At 45.0% G+C, this 25609-nt stretch overlaps 1 protein-coding gene across 4 annotated transcripts in view; it reads right to left on the bottom strand.

Annotated features, from left to right (window-relative positions):
- rhea (Talin_middle and talin-RS domain-containing protein rhea) overlaps positions 1-25609 on the bottom strand; it is a 908869-nt gene that overhangs the window by 737220 nt on the left and 146040 nt on the right. For all 4 annotated transcript variants that reach the window (XM_037423602.2, XM_037423605.2, XM_037423603.2 and 1 more), the window contains exons 13-15: positions 21342-21443; positions 15111-15187; positions 2301-2395 (exon numbers count right to left, since the gene is read on the bottom strand). In XM_037423602.2, coding sequence (XP_037279499.2) covers positions 2301-2395; positions 15111-15187; positions 21342-21443 — 274 coding nt within the window. The remainder of the gene's footprint in view (positions 1-2300; positions 2396-15110; positions 15188-21341; positions 21444-25609) is intronic.

Here is a 25609-nt window from a genome sequence, read left to right as displayed (position 1 = left end):
ATGCCTCCGCTTGCGATTGTTTGTGGCTGGGTGCTTTCCGCCTCGCGTTCCTTGCCAGATTCCATGGTAGAAAATACTTTTAAGAAATGTTCCATCAGCAACTTGCTGTATGGCAGAAAAGACAACGCACTGTGGGAGCCGGCCAGCGACAAACTCTCGTCTTGATGAGGAGACAGTGGTGCTTCGTCTGACGAATAGGAACAGTTGCGATGGTAGTTGAGGGGAGCTCCTACGATCGGGGTGCAGTGCACCCAATTCACAAATAAATGTTGTTCAGCAATTTTGGGTTGTTTTTCTTTTTTTTCAGTAACCTGAATTTGGGGGGTCGAATTATATTCCCACTCAACCTATAGTCCGGTTTATACGGTACAGCACCGCTCGACACTACCACCACTGTGCCTGATAACACCAGTTTGGACGTCACTTCTAATTCAATAGCCTAGCTTGCCTTAATGGACTAGCTGCTCGTAGCCAACCAGCGACTATTCAGCTCTTGCCAGCTGGCTGACCCACAGTGTCAGCACATTACATACCAACTTTATGCGACTTCGCATCCACCTAAAGCACAAATTCATCATCCACTCAACAAATTTAAGCTGGAGGATGGTGTACTGTATCATCATATTTATCATCCCAACAGTCAACGCTGGGCACCTGTTTTACCATGATATCTTTAGACTTCATGAACTCAACGTCTTTCCCGAGTAAACTGCTGGCCACTTTGGCTCTCACAAAACTTACAACTGCAGCCGAAGATGCTTTGACTTGCTTGGCTTTTCTACCGTCGTAGAAAGGTACTTGAGCTCCTGCTGTCCATGCCAGCATCACAAAATTCGGACATCTGCTTCTGCCAGCCAATTACAGCCAATTGTGAGCCCCACAACAATAGGTCATTTTTTGACCTCATAGGTGACGTAGTAGGTGTTGACCTTTATGGGCCTTTTCCCATCACTGGAGCTGGAACTTGGTGAATAGTTACCACCATGAACCACCTAGCACACTACCCCGAGACAACTTCTGTGATTACTGGTTCTGCTTCGGAAGTTGCTGACTTTGTTCTTCAGGCCATAATTCTGCCAGATGGTGCTCCAAGCATCCTCCTAAGTGACCGTGGAAAGGCATCGTATCCCAACTGTGAAGTTCTGCACGCTTCTGGCAATACATGCAAGACAGAATCTAGCTACCACCCTCAAATGCTCTGACTGAGAGATTTCATCCAACCCTTGCTGACATGATCGCTGTCTACATTCAATTGGACCACAAAAACTGGGGTAAACTTTTACCATTCCTCACATTCGCCTACAACACCGCCGTTCAGCGCACAACTGGCTGCTGGCTGTTTTGTCTCGTTTACTGACGTTCACCTATTTTCTTTCTTGACAGTTTTTTTCTTCACTGACAATGGCACTTGATCCACATCTTACTGCAAAGAATATATTTCCTGCCTCGCCAAGTGTCCCCAGTGTGCTCGTGTGGACACTGAAGCCACGCAACAAGAATAGAAGCTCGTTTAAACATCTCATCATGTTGTTTTTATTCTGATCGGATGACGAAGTGTTCCTCTTGACAATCATTCGCACACTTGGTCCAGACACCCTGCCTCATTTCAGAGCAGACTGTGCCTATCAACTATCGCATGATGCCACTTCTCGTGTCATCTGCCCGCAGTTTACCGCAGCACGGAAGTGCTGCGATAAGTGACGTTCCCCGCTAATTTGACGTTCAGCTTCCACGTGGGAGGAATCAGTCTAGACATCTATTATGCACTTTATCCTAGCTGTGCAGCAGTCAATTATCATGATCTGTGTGGCATCATAGTTTTTGGGTCGCGTTTCATCTGAGACACTTGTTCGCTCCCAAGTTCGCAACCAAATAAACGTTACAACCAAGCTGTCATAATATTTAAAAGCAATTTGAAAGCTCATGCGGTGAAAATGCTGTTGCAACACCCACCTCACGACGTTGACACCAACTTGCTTTTACTTTTCTCACGAGTTTGTGCTGGCAGCTATGCTGAGTACTCTCTCTTAGCAGACCTTTTCAACGGGAACTCTATGGACTAACAAAGCTCAAGTTCTTGCCCCGAAAGAGGTCACACACATTCACAACATCCAAGAAGAGATTGCAGCTGCAGCTGGGCAGCCTTTGTTCAAGAAAGTTGTAATCAGCCCTGCTGAACCCCGCATCTGAGAAACCAAAACAGTGATTGCACACTACAAAAATACCTCCAAATAATAAAGTGCTGCCATGATAAGTTGGCTACTTATCACAAGTGAAGAAATGAGAATGAGTGTAGCAACCTTTGGTGCCTGGACGAACCACTCCTGGGAGGGCGACCAAGCCCACGGCTGGCTGAGAGGGCTTGGCCGCAGGCGTGTGCTGCAGGATGGTGGCTCTGCACAGGTGTACACACATGGTCATTGATATGTACCATTCTGAATGATATCTGTGAAAAACCTTCACATATTAATAATTGCGTCACATGTTGTAACTTGAAACTTTTTTATAGCAAAATTTTGATGTCTCAACAGGTGTGCCAGTATAAGAATTTTCAAATACCAATCAACACGATTCCTCCACCTCATTAACTTTCTTTATTTCCTACAACCGCAGGTGAAGTAACTGCAGGCATAGGTAAGCTCCAATTGACAAGTGCAGGAATTGATGAGATCCATTCTGCTAACATGAAATCTATTGTGCACCTAATATTGGTTATATTTGCATTTATTACTAATTTATCAGTGAAGTAAAGTGTGGGATTGGGCTAGTTGGTAATCCATTATTAAACTTCTCAGCCCAAAAAACAGGCAACGAACACAAGAGACGCGGACGAGGGCAGAATTTCAACTGATTTAATACTTCTAAGACGCACATATGGCTTCTGGTTTTTTGTGTTTCTTTGTTTTTTGCTTAAACATGTGATCTTATCTTCTTTTCTGTAACATATATATGTGCGTCTTAGAAGTAATAAATCAGTTGAAAATCTGCGCTTGTCCTCATCGCTTGAATTCGTTGACTGTATTTTTTGCACTGAGAAGCTCAATAATTATCAGTGAAGTTGAAATATATGACAAGCTAGGTACATTTCAACAGGTGCCTCCAGCATTGTGCATACAAGTGAAGAAAGTTTCTATTGTGCACTCTTTCGTGTGTATTATCAATTATTTGAGATAAAAATACAAAGACATTTTTTTTGTTTTTCAAAAGCGATGACGTCCCAATTAATTATGTGGCAAGTTGTTTTCTGCATGTTCTGCCATTACAGTAAATGCAGTATTCTTGGCACCACAGCCATCTTGATACACTCGGCTCTAAATTTCCCGTCTCCCCCACATAAACGTGATCACATCCTATACAAAGGATGCTGCATACACTTTTGGGAATACTTTACTTTTGGCAATTTTTCTTTCTATTTCACCACCTTGTGTGCTGGGACATGGGTGATTTGCATGTTCTTGCTGCTGGATGTTCGCGCCAAAGACTCGCTTAATCCGGGCACAAATGCCACGCACGCTTCTTTCTTTATGTGTGTCATGTGTTGCCAGCCCACAGTGCATGTTGATACAGCCTAGCCAAATCATGCCAGAGTGTCTGAGAGCATTCCATATTATCTTGGCACCATTTGTTAGGCTTCAGCACGCAAACATGTAAAACTAAGTTTAATTCTACAACAAATGCGGCCACCAGTGATAATGCTTGAATGTTCTGCGTCGCATGTACAAATACCAACTCAACTGGCCACGAATCAGATTATTGACGGCAGACGCTCTGTTCGCCGCTATCAGTGCTGGTGTGTATGGCTGTAGTCTAATTATCAGTTTTCAAGCCAGAAGGTTGCCCAAACAAAAGGTTTCTTTTTTGACATGCCGGCTGCTGCCTTCGTCAATTTCACGACCATGTGACATCTGGTGGAGGTGCTGGGTAGCACATTCACAGGTGTCATTCGCAAGAAACCTGCCGCTATTATCCTAGAGACATGTGCACAGCTTCCTAGTGAAGTATCACATCCCTGGAGCGCAGTTGTAGGATTACAAAGCTCGCGGAATAAGTCTGGTTACTGATGGTGATTCTTGCTGTGCAGACCTCAAGGCATTATTAGATGGCATCCTACAGTTCGAACAGCAAGGCCTTCCCATCTCTTAGCATTTTTCAATTTTGTGGCAAATGGCCCAGTGACGATGGAATAGTCGGCCCCAGTATCGACAAGAGCAGTGATGTGATGGTGGTCAAATAGCACGTTGAAGTCGCTAGTTCGTCGTCTTGTGTTGTGGTTTGGTCATAACGTCGATTCACAAGTACAATGACTTGTTCAGTAGCTTCAATGTGGAGTTGTCAGGTCATCCTGCAGTAGTGTAGGTGCTTCCTTTGGCCTCTATTCAGGTTGTGATGTGCTCTTAAGACTATCAAGCATCAGCGGCGACGATCTTCAGTAGTTTTTAGTACAGTAAACGCACCTCCATCTGCTGTTGCCATTAGTTTTCTGAATATAGGCTTGCTAAATGGCCTCTAGTAGGGCCGATGTATTGGCGACACTGTGGCGATATGTAGCCGGTCATCGGAGCATCCAATGCTCTCTTACGAGGTGGTCTGCGACGTCATGTGGTGTTTCACCTCGCTGTAGATGGCAAAACGTAGAAGTCCTATTTGGCAGCGATGACAGTTGTGACCAACTTCTCCTCAATGGAAGCAAAGTGGATGATAATCATGGGTGTGCCTTGGAGCATTGCACCGGCCGGCAGGTGGGTGGTATGACGTCGGTGGTGGTGGCCACGTTGTCTCGCGATGCTGCAGCGATGCAGCGCCTTGGCATGGGCGAGGAGGAGCGTGGCAGCCAACTACAGCACAATGGCTCATACCTGGCTCGCAGCGACGACTCTGAAAGCTGAGGAATTCCCAGCGACTGCTGGATCTTCTGGCGTATGACGTCCGCTATGGCATACACTCAAGGCTGTGCTGAAGGTAGAAATTTTCGCAGTTCATCGTGCAAGATCGCTCGGATCGTACCAGACAGATCAGCGGTTCCTAGCACTCTGATGTCGGCATAGCTTGTAGCCGAGAAGCTGCGATTGTATTGCCGTGTCCGCATCTCCAGCGTCTTCTCTATTGTCAAGGCTTGTGGGGGTGCCGACACCCTCTGTTAAGTTGTTTGTGCCGTGCGGCGCATGTGCCTCGCCCAAGAGCCGCATTTCGGGTTACAACAACAGGGTGGTAGGCGGCATTGATTACAACTATCATCATCATGGTTGTGACAGTGGTAGCGTTGGTAGTGACCCCTGGTGGAAGGCAAGCCTTGGTGGCGGGTGAGAGTTGAGCGAGCCTCTTCTGCGCATGGTGGTTGCCGCAAACGGTCGTCTTTCGCGGTGGGTCTGCCGTGGACTGCACCGCGGGCCGCCTACGGTAGGCCCACGTGGTGAGTGATGCGTTGGCGACGACGCCTTTTGTATGCTCTTTTGCAATGTTGTTTGAGTGTTTGGAAATATTGTGTAAAGATGTCCTAGTGTGTTGATTACAATTTAGTATCATTTGGCGGACGATATCGTCATTATAAGTTTGTTAAATAAATGTGTGTATGTTGTTTGCTTTGTATCGACCGTGTCTACTGTGTCCGTTCACTCCAAAAGCGTGGCGTGACGAGGCGCTCGCCTCGTCGAGACCCCACACAGTATCGGACGACAGTTTTTGCGGTTCGGTACAAGCTTTTGTTTGAGCCGGGGAAGAGTAGGCCTAGGGGGACTTAATTCTTTGCTAGCGTCAGTGGTGTGCTTTGTTGAGAGCGAGGAGATCAGTATTTGTGATGTGTTTGAACTTGTCGACAGGTTGAGTTTTTATTTTTCTCCTGCTTGCAAGTGGTTTTTTTTTCATTGTTGGTGTTAGTTTTCAAGAACGTTGTTCAGTTGCGACGAGAGCCATGTAGTCTGCATCCTGGGGTGAGCAAAGCTTAGAGCACGTGGATTGTAGGCCAGGCCTAAAGCGAGTGAGTATGGAAGCCTTGTAGGTAGTCCGATTTTTCGTAAATAGCTTCTATCTCTTTTGGGCTCAGGGAGCCGGGCGACATTGCTGTCTGGTACTGCGGCTCGACGCCATGCGTTGTAACACTGTTTGGGCGATGGACGCGAATCGCTCGGCAAGCTGCTGTGTGCAACGAGCGATAGGGTCACCTTACAGAGTGGATGTCTCTTTGCGACTGCCTTTTCTATGTTTAGGCTAGGTGCTGGGTGGATGCCGGTTGTTGTCGAACGACTCATTAGGCATAAAGCTCTGCGCAGCCACCTGTCGCACGTGGCAGAACTAGGTGGATCGTGGCATTGAGGTGTTGCGCTCTTCCTCCCTCACCTCTTTTTTATCTTGCGATGCACGAGTTAGGAAAAGTGATTTTTGTTTTATTTTGATGGGCGTCTCGGCCGTCGCGGATGTCTTAGCTAGAAGTACTGACCATCGTACCACGTGGCCGAAAAGCCTGAAGCTCCCTTCCCTAGGACCTGCTCTATTGTTTTCTTTCGAGTTTTTTTTTTTGTTGATGTATTCAGTGGAAGGGATGTCATCCACGGCCGGCTGTCTTCGGCACATCGCCAGCATCGCTGGCCAGGAATGCGGTCATGAGGTCGGGCAATGGAGATGCCTGGGACCTGCGCAACTGCCTGCAGTCCAGCGCCCTCTTGAGTGCTGGTCGCAACTGGAAGACGTGTCGGCGCTAGCGATGGTTCGTCGCGCAGACGGCATTGTTGCTGTTGCAGGGCCGGTACAAAGATGACGTCGAGCCGGACAGTGCAGCAGTGTCGACCAGCGGCGGTGTCGTGGTGCAAGGACATCATGAACCTGCGATGTCATTTTTTTTTGTTAAAGCTTGTGTAGCTAATTTTTGTTTTAGGAATATGGTTTCATTTAAAGTTGGGGGAATGTGGGGGTGCTGACACCCCCTGTTAAGTTGTTTGCACCGTGTGGCGCATGTGCCTTGCCCAAACGCATTTCGGGTTACAACAACCGGGTGGTAGGTGGCGTTGATTACAACTATCATCATCATGGTTGTGACAGTGGTAGCGCCAGTAGTGACCCCTGGCGGAAGGCAAGCCTTGGTGGCGGGTGAGAGTTGAGCGAGCCTCTTCTGCGCGTGGTGGTTGCCGCGAACGGTCGTCTTTCGCGGTGGGTCTGCCGTGGACGGCACCGCGGGCCGCCTGTGGTAGGCTCACGAGGTCAGTGATGCGTTGGCGACGACGCCTTTTGTGTGCTCTTGTGTTATGTTGTTTGAGTGTTTGGAAATATTGTGTAAGAATGTACTAGTGTGTTAATTAGAATTTAAGTATCATTCGGCGGACGATATCGTCGTTATAAATTAGTTAAATAAATGTGTGTACGTTGTCTGCTTTGTACCGACCGTGTCTACTGTGTCCGTTCACTCCAAAAGCGGGGCGTGGCGAGACGCTCGCCTCGTCGAGACCCTACAGGCTTTATATGTTAATTTGGCAACAGTCTTCGGCAGGTTCTTGGTCAATCAGGTTAGGAGTTTTGCTTGACTCTCCTCCTCAGAAAGCTCAATTTCTTATCTTAGGTCATGCTGGAGTCAGTTTTACAAAACAGGTGGGCCATCTCCGTGTCGATCCCATGTTTTCATAGGGAAGCTGCACACCCGTCTCCAGCATAGCAGCAGCACGTTCCTTGCGGACGACCCTCATGAAGGTGCCACCTGGCACTCTACTAGATGTTGCTTGGTCTATGAAGGCAGCAGTCAGCGTGTCAAAGAAAAAGCCTTTTATTTGGCTTAATTTCTGGCCGGAAAACGGAAACTCTGATTTCAGCAATACACAATAGCATTAGTAACAGCAAAAAGAGCTTTTGTCTTCGATAATCTGATCAGCGGCCAGTGACGTTGGCATTTATACATGCGGCGTCCAACATTTCAGCATTATCAATGGTTGGTGCCTTTGTTCTAGAACCAACTAGGCTATTAACATTTGCACACTCATACCTAACAAATGATGAGAAGATAATCTGAAGTGCTTTCAGACATTCTGGCGCAATTTGCACAAGGCAGTAAAAACATGTGCAATAGGCTGGCATCATAACATACAGAAAGAAAGAAGCATGTGTGGCAATATTGAAAATCTGAAGGGGTCTTTTCCAATAGGATGTCCACTGTACCTGCCTTCGAAAAATTCAACAGTAGCTGAACTTCAAAAACAGCTTTGCCGCAGTACAAGAGTGTAAAAAGGTTAAACATCGAAAAATTTTGAATAGTCATTTAGAATAGAACATGGATTGTATTTGTCTTTGGGAACTTTTTGGAATAGCAAACACTTCCGCAAACCCTTTTTATTTGTTGTCATGTGACACGTTAAAATCGTAACATTCATGCATTCACTTCTATATTTTGTTGTGTGAATGTTATGTTTTTTACTTGAATGCTATCAATTGAATGCTTTATCCTACTGCAGTGTTTTCTACCTAAATTGTGGTACTGATACTGTCTCTGACTATGATTCCCATATGCATGGAAAAAGTAAAGCACTTCAAAGTAAATCCCCTTTTGTAAAGGGTAGTACTAATAAAAGACTGCACTAAAAGATGGTTCCCCAGAACAAGGCTATAGAAAAAACGACACTATTTGCGGAAACAGAAAGGTTGAGAATACTTAAAGGAAACCTGTGCATGTACATCACTCAAAGATATCGGAGCATAAAAACATATTTGTTCTTAAATGCCTGACGGCTTGTCATGTGCATACTCATCAAGTTTCCTTCTCTTGTTGCATTTTTTGCAACAACTTAAATTCACCTGGCAACTATGACTAGCCGGTGTTTTGTTGCACTTGTTTATGCCCAGCTTTTTGATGGCTGTGTCAATGATGGCATGCTGCATTTTATCGTAATCCCGCAATTATGCAGCGGAAACACATTTTTACACGAGTTTTTCTAAAAGAGCACAGATACACACTTTCACATCACAAGAGCGAACAAGTGCAAACAAGAGAGTGCCAGCAAAAGTCAGAGAGTGTGCGCTCCTTACGCGTTTCTCACCAAGCGTTTTTGTGGGACGCGGACAGCATATGACAGGGAATCCAGAGGACGACTCTTGCTGCATACTGGCAGCACACGGCAACTACCGCAACCAACACTAGCATGGCCAAACTAGTGACATAATGCAAACGTGGTGTGCGAGTGCAGGGCGCAACCAACACTAGCATGGCCAAACTAGTGACATAATGCAAACGTGGTGTGCGAGTGCAGGTAGAGCATAAGCCATGGTGTCAACCAAGTCAGCATTTCGAAATTCCCAGTGATTTCAAGGTTTTTGCCAAGAATTTTTGCGAAAATCCCTGAGAGACACACAACTTCCTGCCACGTCAATACAAGAAGACACCAAGCCACCAAATGCTCTCACTGTCTAGCAAGCACGTGTAACGATATGTGCATAAATTTTTCTAAGCTTTCCAATAGATCAAATTACTTTAATGCGAAATTCCAATGTACGAAACCTGTAAAGAATAATCTATATAAAAAAAAGAAACAGTATTTTGGTGTCATCATCATTTATAACTGCAAACATCTTTACCTATTTCCAGCCAACATTACCGTGGTGATTGAGCAATCCATCGTATGATGTTCTGGTTTCATATGGTATCACATAAGGTATCACAATAACTAGCGCAAGGCATGCATGGCAAAACACTTTGGTTGTCCTACGATGACCACCGTGCACCTCTGCGAGCGTGACTGCATTTCGAAGGCTGCCGCACCCCTTACGAATGACGTCATGTGACTACCTTCTATAGTATTTCAGAACGTGGTATTCTTTGAAACACTTGTCAACACACAGCAACTTATCGCAGTCTTCGCGAATAAACGTGTCCGTTATCTTGGAGCAACGCGTTGCATTGACAGACACAGGGCACCTCTGCGTGCGCCTGCCTTGGGCAGAGTAACCTATATAATCAAGGAGAGGTCCAACACCTCGTGAGCGTCGATGATAAACAAGCTAAAAGCTGCCTCAATATAAATGAAAATCGACTTTCACTTCTGTAAATTCCTAGAAGGTAGAAGAAGCGCCTTCTAGGACTTTACAGTGCATGCATGATTATGGCGGGAAATTTCAAAGCAAGGGTCGAAAACGTTCCCGCCCGGCAGACCTCGCGGGACAGAAGACCACCAATTTAGGTGTATGCCAAAGACCCTCTAGGACTTCAAGCAATCGCTTGGACCTCTTGAAATGGTAAGCAAATATTTATTTCACACAAAAAAAAGTGAGTAACATTTATTTCACAGCAAACAAAAGTTTTTAAAAGATAGGAACAACACCCATTGAAATGAGAGAGAGCAATATTCAAATAATATTAAAAGGGAGGTGCAACATGATCAACCTTTTTTGGACCTTTCATCATATAATTGCGACCTCATCAACTTGAGATTCGAACACTGGCACGAGTGATGGTCCCTCTCAGCAGCCGGATACTCAGCTGTCCTAGTATGCGTCGACCACAATACCGCGTCACTGCCTTTTTGTTTGTAAGAGTCCATTTCCGTTTGTAAGAGAGAAACCTGCTTCTCAGCGTCTGCCAAAGTTTTCTGTTTTTCTAGCACTTGCTCCTCCTCCAGAGAAGCGGCGGCCCACATCTTTTCTTGCTTCTATCGAAACGCGTCAGCTCTATCTGTTCTAGTCTTCTCCAACTATTCCTCCCAACGCCTGTTTGCCCCGCGGACCATTTGAAACCTCCTCTTGGTCAGTTGCTCACTGGCAACTCCTCCATCTGACGACATGGCAAAGATGATTCGTTGGACAACCAGAGATTGTTTCTTCTAATTTTAAACCAGGCAATCTTTGTTGATAGAAAATCCTTGCTCGACAGATGCGTTTCTTTGCGAAAGGGTGAAGATCATTTCGGCAAAAGTGAGCCGTTCTTTGTTTGGACCACAAATTTGCACCCAAAGGGCATCCAGCCAATCCATGCTCCTGTCAAAATTTTTCAACGCTGCTTGCATCAATGACAAAGAACATACATGCCTGTAAGCCTGCATTGCCCGATCAGCCTCTGTTCCAGTCACCCACTGGTGTTCTTCACACTTCACACTTCAAGGGCATCAGTCAAACACACGCCTTTCTCCAAGCTCTGGAATCAGCGCGCACTCAGGATGTAGAGATGAACACCTGCTCGTCAGCTCAAACTGCAGTGACGACCTTTGCACAATTCTTTGTTTTTTGCACTATTCATCAAAAATTAGGCGCAGTCACTTCTCAACTGAAGGATAAAGAAGTCAGAAAGTTTGGGGCCTTTCTGAGCGCATTTTTTGTAGCAAAGCCAAGGGTGCCAGAAAATGTTTGCACTCTAGTCCGTATCTATCCCCATTAACTTCAATGAACTGTTCACTGTCATCATCACCTTTTTCTTTGAATTCTGCTCATTAGGGATCATAGAAGCCTTTCTAGCAATGTTCCGAGAAATGGAAGCAACAGTGTATGGCTCTAGAACTGGATCAGAAAAAACTGAAAAACTGCAGTTCTTCCGAGACACTAAGCATGAAGGTTAACTTCACGCACAGCCAAGGGTCGTGTATAGCTTTCTCAACCATGGCGCAACTGGCACACTTGTTCTCATTTAGACACGGCTCGACGAACACCTTTATGTACGGCAGTACCTCAAAAAACCTTCAAAGCACACAAATGGTTTTGATCCCCCGGGCGTCGCAAAACTTCAGCGGGTAAATGTTGCTTCCAGTGATGCGTGCATATTCAGCACATCGGGCAGGTGCACATTAAAAGAAATGGTACATAGCCCGCAAAAATTCCATGACTCGCCACCCTGTTGCCGCGTGTCCTGTTTTGAATGCACCGTTTAGAACGCCAAGGCCACAGCTACTAATTCCAAGGATTCGGCGGCCGTCATTCGCTTCACAAAGCTCCATTGACATCTGTCCATTGACATCTGTAAGATTCTCGGTCGTGAGAGCCTTTCCGTGGCCCTTTTAATGCAGACACTAATTCTTCAGCTCGAGTGCGCCCGAGAAAGCATGACATCAGGTCATGAGTTCTCATGTTTCTCTACATCTGACCAGAAGCGCACCAATACGTTCATTTGCTGCTTTTGCACAACCTTGTTCAACGATTCATCAAACACTATGACGATGTAACATGCTTGACTCGACTTCCAACACAAGGTTCTCTTTAAAAAAAAGGTGCGAGACCGTAGGTACCAGTACAACCCACCTTGTCTCTGCCAAGTTGCACTTTCTGGGCTGTAGCTGACGACGGAAACATCAGCCAAAACAGAGAAGCGGACGCCGCAGGAGCACGTAATGATGAGTGCGTCATGACAGCATTGAGGCACAAGATGACTTCCGCATTAATGACCTGTTTGTTACATTGAAACAAATCTTTTGCTCTACTTGGTAGCTGGAAGTCTGTAGGCATAGTTGTAGCAGTTGAAGGCTGTGCAGATCCTGACGTCACTAGCCGTTTTAGTCACACTGGCGACCGACCGTCCACTTGCCGGCGGCATCAAAAATGATGCTACTGAGCGTGTCCCGGCTCCACTCACAACAAGTCGATGCTTTTTGCTATTGGCGTGGTTTTTCACAGCTCTCTTTCCTATGTTACTTAGTGAAAACTGTTTTCTGCACAACACATAGTTCGCTGCATTCACGTTCTTTTTTGAACGAACCTTATCTAAGCTGCACACTCAGAATGTTCCAGATTCGTACAGTCCTAGACGAAACTACACTTGAAATGCCGTCATACTACTTATACGAAAGTTGCCTGCAGCACCACTGCCGTGTTTAAAAAGCAGTCAGTTTAGATTCATGACAAAAAAACAAGAGACAGTTCATCACTTAGCAGCTCTGTCACTGTCACAAAATGAGCGCCCTATCGGGCACACGTGCCGCCTTTGAATGATGGAAAGCAGACACGTAATTAGAAGGTTTCACTTCAAAGCGCAGGTAATGGACAAACAACCATTAAAGACGGCGCGACAACGCGTCAGACACCGAGCTACGGCGCGTCATCTTCCTTATCCCCTGGAAACAGTTCCCGGTATCGCCTACAGAGACGGAGATGGATCGAGAGAGAAGGAATGACGCCGCTACTTGCGACGCCACCTTCGGCGGGATTTTCTAGAGAAGATAAGAAGCATCCGTAGCTTGTGCTGTGCTGTGCACAAGCGAAGCATCCAACCGAGACTGACTGCTTCCCGCTGCTGCAGGCTTTTATAGCCTTGCGCCCGGATTCCAGATGATTCTGGGGCCTTCGCTTGCGTACAGCATAAAGGAGGCTACGAACACTTCCAGTTCTTTGGGTACTTTCCGCCGAGGGCGAAGTCACAAGCCGCGACATCATTCCTTCTCTCTCGATCCTTTTCTTTTTTCTAGCAGATGCCGTCAGCTGTTTCTAGGTGGTAAGGAGGTTGACACGCCGCTGCTCAGTGTCTGACATGTTGTTGCGCTGTCCTGAATGGTTGTTGTTTCGTTGTGCATGCTTTGAAGAGGAACCCACTGGCGGCGCGGCTGCCTTCTGTCATATGAAGGCGAAGTGTGCGCCTTATAGAGCACTAGTTCTGTGACATACGGTAACAACCAAAAACGGATTTTAGCGCCGCTCCAGTGGCCTTCGTTTACAAGTTAGAGCCAGCATTACCGCGACTTTCGTTCCCTCCATGAAGTTTCAGCTGATTTTCCCTGAGGAAGCCCAAATCTCCTGAGTTTATTCTGAAATTTTCCAGACTAACCAAAACCTCTGAGATTTCCTGGTTTTTCCAATTTTCCCAGTTGATAAACACCCTGATATAAACCTTCACTTTTCAGCAAATCACAAAACTGCTGAAAATGAAAACCTTTTATCAGAGGAAAAACAAAAAATAAATACTTCAAGAAAATCGCAATATTGCAACAGGTTTTTTTTTTTTTTCTTTTGATAAATAATGCACACTGTACGCGAGAATACTACCTTCCTACCCAAATGTAGATGCGGAATCTGCTTTCCTGAAAAGTATCTCTGTCTGAAAGGATTTACTGCTTTGTTGTAGGTCACTGCACCTTTCAAGAAAATACCCCCACGTCTAAAGGACTTTAGAGTAATGTGTCAGGGGCCTTCCTTCGTTAGAGTGAATGCTTGTAACATTAGTAAAGTTCGCTCATTCTTCGAGGACTTAGCACAAAAAATGAAGATGAGCGAAGCACTATGCAAACGCAGGGCATACTATCAACTGATTTTATTTGAAAAGCACACACATATATACATGTGAAGAAAGTCACGAGCCACATGAGCAAACAAGAATTCAATTAGTGACATGCACTCAAGTGAGCTATCTCAGGGGCACGCAACATGATAGAGGGCCTCGCTACACGTGTCTCTCCAGATCTGTTAATAAGAAACGCTTCCTCAATGTCTTGTGCAACTTTCTCTTTTAATCTTGAGAGCCCCTTAACTTCTGATAGCAAGCGTGCACAGGCGCACTTCCTGCAATGTCAAGAAAGATTAGAACACGGTTTCCCCTTCAATGAGGCCTTACGATCTAATAATCTTTTATTCTTACACTGGCATATGCCCGACATAGCAGTTTCCCCACGACAACAGTATATGATACACTACTGTAACATTACCCAACTTTAAATCTCAAATTCTGATTCCGATACTACTGCAGTCATTTTGCATTAGTCTTTCACTAACGATCACTTTCGGGCAAAATGACTAATGCCAAGCTAAAAATCAGCCCATGCACTACACTCATACAATGCAGCATTTCTGTTAAATTACAAATTGATAAAGCACTGAATATTTCAGTTGTGGGCTTTGTCCCAAATTCACTTCACTGCAGGAATTCGGAACATAAGCCTTCTTTTGTGGACACCTCAGCTTCAAATCTTGCTTCAAAATCACAGTCATGCACCTCTTTGCCCACTGCCGAAAATGTTGTAGACTAAGAACACCATTTCTGTAAAATGCGAAGCTGATCAAGCCTACTACTGCATTGTTTTACAAACACTTGGCATCACCTGTTGACTGCCGGCAAATGTCATCCTTGTGGTTTCATATTTCATGAAACCTGTCAGAAAAATGTTTTTCTGGTTTTTCAGAACTGCCCCTACACTTTCACTACAAATGCAGCCAAGCACACTAGCAACACTCACTTGGCCGGTGAGACACTGTCCTCTACCATGGTGGAGCCCTCGTCTCCATCAATGCCCAGGTGGTCCTTGGCCTTTTTCTGCACAAGTAAATGCACACCAGTGTTTCAATGTGACAATATTCTGCAGTAGTCACATCAGCCAGGCCTACACACCAATGCAACCATCGAGATTGCTGCTGGGAGCAAGTTTTGTAGAATTAAAGGGACTCTTCAAACACTACAGCTGTTTGACACTACTTAAAAGAAACCACTTATTGATTTTTTTTTTTTTTTTCATTTTAATAAATTCAGTAGCTAGATGCACTTTGCGCAGTCTTCAACTTCGCAGCACTGTCAGTACCTACATTACGTTCCAACTAGCCCTAACACAAGCTTTTCAGATTGCACAAGCGCTTTCCTAGCATAATGTCTAGCCGATGCGTAATGAACCCACCTTTTCTATAGGAAAGTTGATGCCAATAGGGGGGTAAGGTTCATCACGCAGGAGAAAGAGGTCACGGGAGTTACATGAGTGAAAATTTAGTTTTACGGTCTTGCTCGTTTTGGCCAGCGAAATGTTAAACAAATCTTTCTGTAGCTCAAGGCTTTTGTTTTATCCCATAATGAACGCGCACGGATCGACGCCGTAGTGTCGTCCAGTCACTCTGTTTCCATGCTCCGGCGCATGCTCGACCAAATTTAGGTTTAAAACCAGCCGTGTAGCTAGCGTACTGGCCGAAGGCGCCCAGGCCAGCAGGTGCCCTCAACTAAGTTCACTATGACAACTCCAACAGCAAAAACACAGTATTAGATGGTGGCGTACTAAGGTCACGGGCAACGCACCGTCCACGCGGTGGGCGCTTTGCATGGCCTCCAAGATAGCAGGCGCACGGTGTGGAAACTCGCCGCAACGCACCCTTTTCATCTTTGAGGCCATGCATTTGTTTTTTGCTTTGTTGTCAGGCTGCTGTGCTTGTATGGCGCTATAAGCAAAGAGGTTTCTCCTGTATTCGACAGATGGCACTTTACCGAGACTTTTAAATTTTGATTAACGTCGTCCGCGTTCACGCTGCTCGATAGTTGTGAAACTATGCCAATACTTTTATTGCATTGTTATTTTGTGATATAACAGCTTGATTTAATATTGTTTCGATCGTCAAGAACCTAGCAGCATACTGAAATAGAATTAACAGATACATTAAAGAACTTCTTTTTTTATCTTTTTTTCAAGAACCAAGTTCGGGGGGGGGGGGGTTCAATATGCAAGTGGACTCTTCACCCAAGTAAATACAGTAATCAGAATACTGTAGGTGGGCCCACTTTATCTCAATTTAATATACCATTGCAGGGTCAAGCCGTCAACAAAGGAAGTAGGATATTTGCCCAAGATGAAACTGTTCATTTGGCTAAACTGCTGGCCAATAAATGGAAACTCAGATAACAGCGATACACAATGACACTGATAGCAGCAAACCCAGCATCAGTCATCAATCAACTGATCATAGTTGGGACGTGCCGTCTTTTGTATACACACGTTGAACTTGAAAGGCTTATCATTGGTGGACGCGGAATCTCTGGAATGACCTTTGGCAGCGGCGACGGCGAGGAAAGCACGTCGGATAACCACTGCTGTGTTTTACAGACGCTGAATTCAAAAACCTGCTGTGGTGCCTTGACCCGAGACTACAATCGCCTGGACTGAACTTCAAATTCCCGCGCCCATTCCACCTGTCTGCCTGGAAGAAACTGCGTCATTTTACTGCGCAGATTATCAGCAAACTGCAGCGACACCAAGACAGAAAGTGACTTTGTGCGGGGGCGTGATTTTTCAGCAGGGCACTTTGGCAGCGGCGATGGCGAGGAAAGTACGTCGGATAACCACTGCTGTGTTTTACAGGCGCTGAATCCAAAAACCTGCTGTGGTGCCTTGACCCGAGACTACAATCGCCTGGACTGAACTTCAAAATCCCGCACCCACTCCACCTGTCTGCCTGGAAGAAACTGCGTCATTTTACTGCGCAGATTATCAGCGAACCACAGCGACACCAAGACAGAAGGTGACTTTGCGCGGGGGCGTGATTTTTCGGCAGGGCACTTTGGCAGCGGCGACGGCGAGGAAAGCACGTCGGATAACCACTGCTGTGTTTTACAGGCGCTGAATTCAAAAACCTGCTGTGGTGCATTGACCCGAGACTACAATCGCCTGGACTGAACTTCAAAGTCCCGCGCCCATTCCACCTGTCTGCCTGGAAGAAACTGCATCATTTTACTGTGCAGATTATCAGCAAACTGCAGCGACACCAAGACAGAAAGTGATTTTGCGCGGGGGCGTGATTTTTCGACAGGGCACTTTGGCAGCGGCGATGGCGAGGAAAGTACGTCGGATAACCACTGCTGTGTTTTACAGGTTGGTTAAACTCCTCATTCTTTTTTTTTTTTTTTTAATGACTTTTCACTCACTGTAGCTGCTGCCAAGCGATTTTTTGGGGGGGACGACTGACTTTGGGGCTAAAACATGACTAAGCACTGCGGTTGCAGAGCTGAAATTGAAGATGCCGCGAGTGCTATTGTTTGCAGTGAGTGCAAATTCTGTTTTCATGATTCAGTGTGCTCAGACATGAGTTAACAGGAGTATGCTGAAAAGAAAAAGTCATTTAGGAAAAAGGCATGGAAGTGTGAGGCCTGCAGGCCGGGGGTATCAAAGAGTACCACAAGGCCCGCTGATCAAATAGGTGATGCTCAGCTTAAAATTACGATCATGGAATTGGACAAGAAATTAAATTCTCTCCTTACTTTTAATGAAAAGGTAAAAGGAATAGACAGGTCAATTGAGTTGCTGTCGGCTCACTTTGATAAAATTCAGGAACGCTTGAGTGGGCAAGACAGGGAAATAAAAAACGTAAAATGCAAGATCGACAAACTTGAGAAGGAAGACCCAGCTAAGGGTCTCGCCCAACTTCAGATCGATTTTGATAATCTCGAGTGGCACAGCCAATGTCTGCATGTGGAAACACATGGAATTCCTCATTCTACAGATGAAAATCTTTTAAATGAGATAAATGATCTTGCGAAAACTTTGAGTTTGACGGAACTTGCTCCGACTGATATTTCCGCTATTCACAGGTTGGCATCAAGGCCAAGTAGAGAGGGTAGAGTGCCCCTTCGCTTTGTCCATCAAAACTTTCGAGATAAGTGGCTTCAAAAAAAATTCTTGAGGCAGGAACAACAATATATCTACATAGCCGAGATTATGATCAAGCGTTCCCAGGTGTTCCAGGTTTAGCGGCTAAAACCTGGACTAAGATAGTTGGCTATGACTTTGTATGGCATTCCAATAGGAAGGTCTTGGTGCGTAGGCAGAGTGGAGAACATGCGCAGGTTATCAGGTGTGAGAATGACTTGTCAGCGATGAGCAATTGATGTTTGTTCTTGTACTGTTCCGTGGTTTCTTGTTCTGTAAAATGGATGACCTCGGATATATTGCCATTCGTGAATTAGCGAAGCAGTTTGAAAATGTACAAAGAGGTTTTCTCCAAAGCTTTTATTTGAATGTACAATCAATGGGAAACAAAGTAACTGAACTCGAGTGTCTCTTTATTCAAATGAAAAGTTGTTTTGATGTAGTTATGCTAACGAAAACCTGGCAAACGGATATATCAGAAGAATTAGAACTACTTCATATCAAAACATTCTCTGTTTTTCGGCCAAATTGGCGAGGGAGTGGTGTCACTATGCTACTCGAAAATTCTTACTCGGCTATATTGCTAGAAAAGCTCACTTAACTTACTGCTCAATAGGAGATATTGTGTTTAGTTTCAATATGTCGTAGCTGCTGTGTGTTACATGCCAACGGATGGTAACTTGTCTGATTTTTTTAATTTTTTTATGTTTTCTTAACATTTATAAATCAACATCAATACAATGTTATATCACTAATCACTAATTTTAAAGAAAACTCGCATTTTTTTACCGGTAACTCTCCTTAAGTCGTGGCCAGTAGTATAGTTCCTGTATTTTTGCTAGCATACAGGAAACACCGAAGTGTCCAACCATTGAGTTGTTGTGCAAAGCCTGGAAGAGTTCTGGTCTCAGTGCTGAAGGAATCACGAGAATGTTGTGGGGGTGCTACCATCCGCTGTGAAGCCCTTCGCTCCCTGTGGTGCACACGTGTCTTGTAGATGGGCCGCATTTATGTTTAGCCGAGCGAAAAGTGGCATTGTGCTCGGGCACATTTTATCATCACCATCATGGTTAGCATGGTAGTGCTAGGAATGACGCCTGGCACCGAGGCTGGGTGGAGGCACATGAGACATAAGTGGCTCTTTGGCGCGTGGCGGCTGACATGGATGGTCGTCTCCTAACGGTGTCCCATGGCGAGCAGCAACCTCCGTTTGTGTATTGTGGGTCTCTCATAGTGAGTCGACCATCACCAATGCTTCCTTTTATGCGCTTATGCTGGGTGCTGGGTGGATGCCAGTTGTTCTCAAGAGACCCATCAGGCCTAAGGCTCTGCAGAGCCGCCTGTCGATCATGACAGAACTAGTTGGATCGTGAAGTTGGAGCATTGCACCCTCCTTCCCTCATTTTATTATTATTATTTTATATGGCGATACCGGGGTTAAGAAAAGCAACTTTCGTTTTATTTGAGCTAGGCATCTCAGTCATCGGTGATGTTTTTGCTAGCAGTACTGATCCTTGTACCACATGGGCATTGTACCCAAAGCTCCTTTCTCTTTGCCCTACTGCATTGTTCAGACGAGTGTTTTGGGTGTTCGCATCTGGAGTGATGAAACCTGCGACTGGCTGTCTTCTACGCATCGTATTCGCTTTTGGCCAAGAATACGGTCGTGAGATCGGGCGATGGACATGCCTGGGACCTGCGTAACTGCCTGCAGTTCAAAGACCTCAAGAGCACTGGTCGCGACCAGAAGATGTGTTGGAGAGAGTGAGGGTTCCTTGTGCCAAAGGCAACATTGCGGTGGCAGGAGCGGCACTGAGGTGAAGTGGTCGAGCCGGACAGTGCAGCAGTGTCGACTGACTGCAATGTCCTGGTGCACCAACATTCTTTTTAGAACATGTGTTGTCATCTTCTGTTAGAGCTTGTGTAGCTGATTTCTTTCATGTTTTTTTTTGGGGGGGGGGGGGGGTGGAGATAGTATTTTAAAGTTGGGAGGATGCAGGAGCGCTATCACCCCCTGTAAAGTTGCTTACACCTCATGGCGCACAGATGTCCCGTGAATAGGCTGCATTTAGGGTTAAAAGCTATCGAGCAGTATATGGCACAGGGTCTACCATCATCATCATTGGGATTAGGGCGGACGCACCAGGAGCAACACCTAGCGGCGAGGAAACTGGCGGCACATGAGATGTGATAGGCTCTTTGGTGGCAGCGGCTTGCACAAATGGTTGGCTCCCGCTGTGGCTCCACGAGGACGGCACTGCCTTCACACTGCCTTGTGTTTGTTGTTAGCTTGATTGAGTGTATTTGGAATATTTTAATAAGGTTGTTTTAGCACGTCACTAGTGACATATTTTGATTCGTCTGACCATATCGTCAACGTAAAAGGCAGTTCAATAGATGTTTGATTTTTGTTTACTAAATGCTTGATTTTTGTCCACTTCGACTGCATCTATAGTCTCCGTGTGTTCCGAGACCAACAATCATTTTGAGACCCCACGAACTGCATCCACAACAGCTAGAAACTGCATTATTTAACTCAATAATGTTATCTCACAGTATAATTTAGTAATGAAGGAAAGGAGTAGAAATTCAAGGCCTTGTCGAACACAATATGCCGATTAATAGTAGGATCTAGTAGTAAAAAAACACTAATGTTGCAAGTTTCCAGTATGGACGAATAAAAATTCTTGCAAGGTGTGTGCACAGACTTCTTCAACTACTTAGATATTTTTTGTCTACCGCGATCACCACTCGAAGTGTGAGCGTATAAATTTTGGACACCTGCTGTCTTGTTTCTCGCCGAAAGAACTTGCAACAACGGTGTATTGGCAAATGTTGGCACAAATAATAAAATTTATGCCAGGATTTCGCAGGTTTCACCTGTTGATGCAGTTTGGTACAATTACCACCGATATTACATTACTGCTTCTGTTGATAATGAACAATATTGGGTGCATGTTAAAGAAAAAAAAAATTTAGTATCTGCACTCTTATATGATTGTATCATGAAACATAAAACCTTCATTAATCAATCAATCAGTGCTGTCAAGCTCACACATGCAATACGCTCACCTTTTTGAGGATAATGTCAATGTAGCCTGCAATAAGCTGCGAGATCTGCTCTCCCTCGGTGGTTTGCACAGAGTAGTACGACTCCGAATAGTCCCCAAAGTCCTGCAAATGGTCGTATCTACTTTTGTAGAAAATGACACATCTTCAAAGAAAGCTTTCATGCATCAATAAGACTTTATAACAAAATGAACATTGTTCAGGGCATTGTAGAACTGGACATGCAGATGAGGTTTAGTAACAAAACAAGAGATGCTTTTGGTGGTGCTTATCAATAGCATTATACAGGACGATACCATGAACTCCAACTTAACTGCAAGCTGACTACATTTTGCACAAGAATGCACAGCTCTTTGAAAAGGAATGGAGGTGGTGGTCTAGAGTGCTCTGGGGCTGCTCTCGCAGCAGAAACTGCAGACTTTCGAGCAGATGAATTGCATTTCAGCGCAGCTTAGTAAAGCAAGACATCATCAAAATACACGTGCAACAAGATCAACAAACTATTTAATTCATCTCAATTTACCGGTGCATACCTGTATCCGAAACCAAGGCAAAATATGCCTATACTGAAATATCAAAACATGTTGTATTCCTCAACCATGAGAGGTCTTTTACACTACTTTGTCAAAATATGAGCCATTATTCTAACATGGATAGTAAAAAATGGAAAATGCATAGTGCCCCAAGACAAGGACCTCTCCATTCCATTGTCGTTTCAGGAAGACTTCACAGCATGGCGGTGATAAATCAACAGGAACGCACGCCAACAAAGGCTGCGCTTCATCACCTAAGTGATTCTGACACCGTGGCAGCGATACAGCTCTGGTAATGTGAAGCTGCTGTGTCATACTGTATGGCACAGCTCCTAATACGGTTATGATATCTAGAGTCAGCAATATTAAGTGCACCTGAAAGGGTCTTTATAAACTGATAATCATGGGGAAAAGAATAAAGTTTTTTGAAATATTTTTGTAACATAAATGGTTTGCAGTTAGTGCTGATTAACCTTTCCACGTGTTGGACTAAAATTTTTGCCCTATAGCAATTGACATCCCCAAGAGAACTTATACATTGACAAAAACAAAAGAAAACACCCCAATGCAACTATTTTGATGCCGTTAGGCTACTGAACACCAATGAATCAGCAGATAGGCACGTGGATTACATTCCTAGTGGCTCCTAATCATTCATCAAAAATAGTTAAACATAGTTCAAAAAACAAAATAGGTCAACTACGTGCCTCAAAATTAGCTTCATTTCTTTCCATTCATTACACCCTTACTCACTCTGCTTGTTTAGGGCAACAATTCCTCAAGCTATCACTGAAATATTTTTTGCTAAGCGAGGCTAAATCGGTGATGGAAGCAACATTTTGCTTTCTGGAGCAGATTCTGGAGCAACAAAAATGGTGCTTTGGAGCAGCCTAAAGTGGCTTAGGAGCAGAAAAAAATGCAATAGCTTAGGGTAGCTATTGGTGTTTTCTGAGCAGATGCATCTTCTTAACGACTCCTGAAGTCTAAAACACCACTTAAGCATCTAATAAATATTTATATATATTATTAAACATGCCATATGCTAGTATACAGCTAGTACACAAGCAGTATAGTTGGTTTAAATCATAGGCAGGGGGGGGGGGGGTCAAGAGAGTTGGGATTTCTCTGGTGTTCAGGCTGGGAAGGATACCCTTTGCAGGTGTCCCACTCGAGATTTAGCTTTAGCATGTGATATAATTGAGTTAACAGTTAAGTATAACACAATCAACTTTTTAAAAGGCTTTTAATCTTTTACTGCGTACATATCTTAAATGCCGCTCAGCTGTGTGAACAATGTAAATCGAAAAAAGGTAAAAAAAAAAAAGACTGAGTAGAACAATGCAATTGCTCGAGCTCGAACCCTATGCTTTTTTTTTTATTTTATTTGAAAGCATGCTTTATTTCACATATAAATATATAGACAACCCATATTAAAAATATTATTTAGACACCATGGCCTGATATGTGTCAACCCTTGAGATTTTTCTGGATTTACGCAACTGAGTAGCATAGCAGGATGATAGTGTATACAGCTTGCTTCTGGTTTCGCTTAGGCTCCCGGGATGGTCCCATGGTTCAACTTCATTCTTTTTAGTTTGCCAACATCCTTTCCGAGCAGTTACTAGCAAATTTTGAACTTTGGAGCAGCATGAAGCAGCATTTCTCTTTTGGAACACTTTGGAGCAATAATAGCAGCACTTTCATCACTGCAACACTTAAAAGACTGCAAGCAGATTCTTTGTTCTTCCATAGAAATTTAAAATTGTTTATTGTTCTTGTTCTTCGTAGCCACACTGTAAACACTTAAATTTTGTAAAGTTCCTAGATTGTAAGCTTTGCCGATTTTCAAAAATGCTCCCCGCACTTCAATCCTCATGCATCCTGCTTTCTACTCACGCATTAAATCTTTTCTGGCGATTTATTTCAATATTAAAGTGTTTTATGCTAGGGTCAAGCAAAAAAAAGTGGCTCTTGCTCAGTAGCACTGCGAGAAGTCGTCACAGCAAACTGCGTACAAACATATGAAAGAGAAAAATCACAAAGAAAAGTTACACTGATGGGGTAAACAACTTCTCAGTCGGCAAAAAAGTGCCAGCCGTTCTTCCCACATCTTCGGAAATGCATCTCAGATCTGTCGCACCCTTTTCCCTCTCGCCGCACACACAGTTGGAAGCCGCAGTTCCACCATCAAGGAGGAGTGCAGTAAATGACCATGGCCTCAGAGGAAATGTCATGACACTAACCAGCACCAACAGCAAGGCTATCAGTGAAATGCACTACAGCCGAATGTCGATAATTCGAACTCGAAGAGGCCTGAAAACTTGTTCAAATTAAAAGAAGTTCGAATTAATGAAAGCTAAATTAACAGAGGGCTTTCCATGGGCATTGAGCTAACACACGAGAGGGAAGTTATGAAGACTTACATTTATTCACATATCACAAGACATCCGTTATTAATTGAAGTAATCGATGACGCACGTCTGCACACGTTTGCCTTGCAGAGAGTCGATCAATTTCGCACGCAGCTTGCAAAGCATTTCTACTTTGGCTTCAGCGTTCTCCTGGCAAGAGAAGTTACACACCCAAATGTCCAGCGCCGACACTTACTAAAGACGACAACAATAACGACTGCGTAGCGGGGCCTCCCGCTCTCCGCTACGCAGCCGCAGCATGGCCAGCACGTGGCGAGAAAGGAGGCTCCATGCGGAGAGAAGCAGATCGGCATTTGAGAGAAAACCAACACTCCACGGCAGCTTTTTTTTTTTGCTCTGTTTGTAAACAGCGTTGAAAGAAGAAGGATTATGTGGCAGAAAAGAGAAAGGGGAAAGTGTGGCACCAGCGCGTGAGAGACCCCCCTCCCTCCCCTTACTCAAAGCGCAGAGCGGTGCTCCCGCAAGGGGCAAGGGCTGCAGAAGACAGCGCCTTTTTCCTTTCCTTCAACCACACATTCATTCAACCCAGCGACAGCTTTTTTTTTTCCTCTCTCTCTTTGCGTGCGGCGTTGGAAGGAGAAGGGACATAGCAGGAACCAATGTTACTGGAACGAAAGGGGAGAAGCGTGACACGGGCGCGTCCCAGATCGGCATTTGAGAGAGAGCAAACATTCCACCGTAGCCTTTTCTTTCCTTTTCATTTCCTTCGCGGGCAGCGTTGAGGTGTCGCAGGTGCCGCCGCGGGATTGGGCGGAGTGCTGAGAGCATTTTCAGAGTGTGGTATGTTCGTACTAACCGCCGGAAGTGCTTGGACATTTGAATTACCGGGTGTTTTCGTCCATTGGAATACACATAGCTTTGAGGGGACCTCATTGTGAGTTTCAATTTAGCATGTTCGAAATAATGAGATTCGACTGTATGATTCAATTCAGTGACAAGGCACATGCTTTGCCTTTCATGTCATTTCAGTGTGATGGCATGTTTTTCTGCGCCTCCCGTTTCAAGCACAATGACAAGGGAGACTGCTGCATTCTCGTATGTGACATTGGTATGTGAATCTCGTATGTGACATTGGTAAGCCGGCGTAAAACCTTGTAAGGCCCCGAGTAGCGAGACAGGAGCTTCGAAGAGAGGCCAACGTGGCGGCATGGTGTCCAGAGGAGGACCACTGAACCTGGAAAGTAGGAAACTACTCTGTGATGGCTATCGTAGCAGGCCTTCTGAGAGAGCTGCGAGCCAAGAAAACGTTCCCGTGCGATTTGGCGGGCCACTTGAGCCCGAGCTGTGGCATCCCGGGCATACTCTG

The sequence above is a fragment of the Rhipicephalus microplus genome, chromosome 4, assembly GCF_043290135.1.
Source record: "Rhipicephalus microplus isolate Deutch F79 chromosome 4, USDA_Rmic, whole genome shotgun sequence".
NCBI lineage: Eukaryota > Metazoa > Arthropoda > Arachnida > Ixodida > Ixodidae > Rhipicephalus > Rhipicephalus microplus.
The sequence above is the reverse complement of the archived record's forward strand: the minus strand, read 5'-3'. Positions and strand labels throughout refer to the sequence as shown.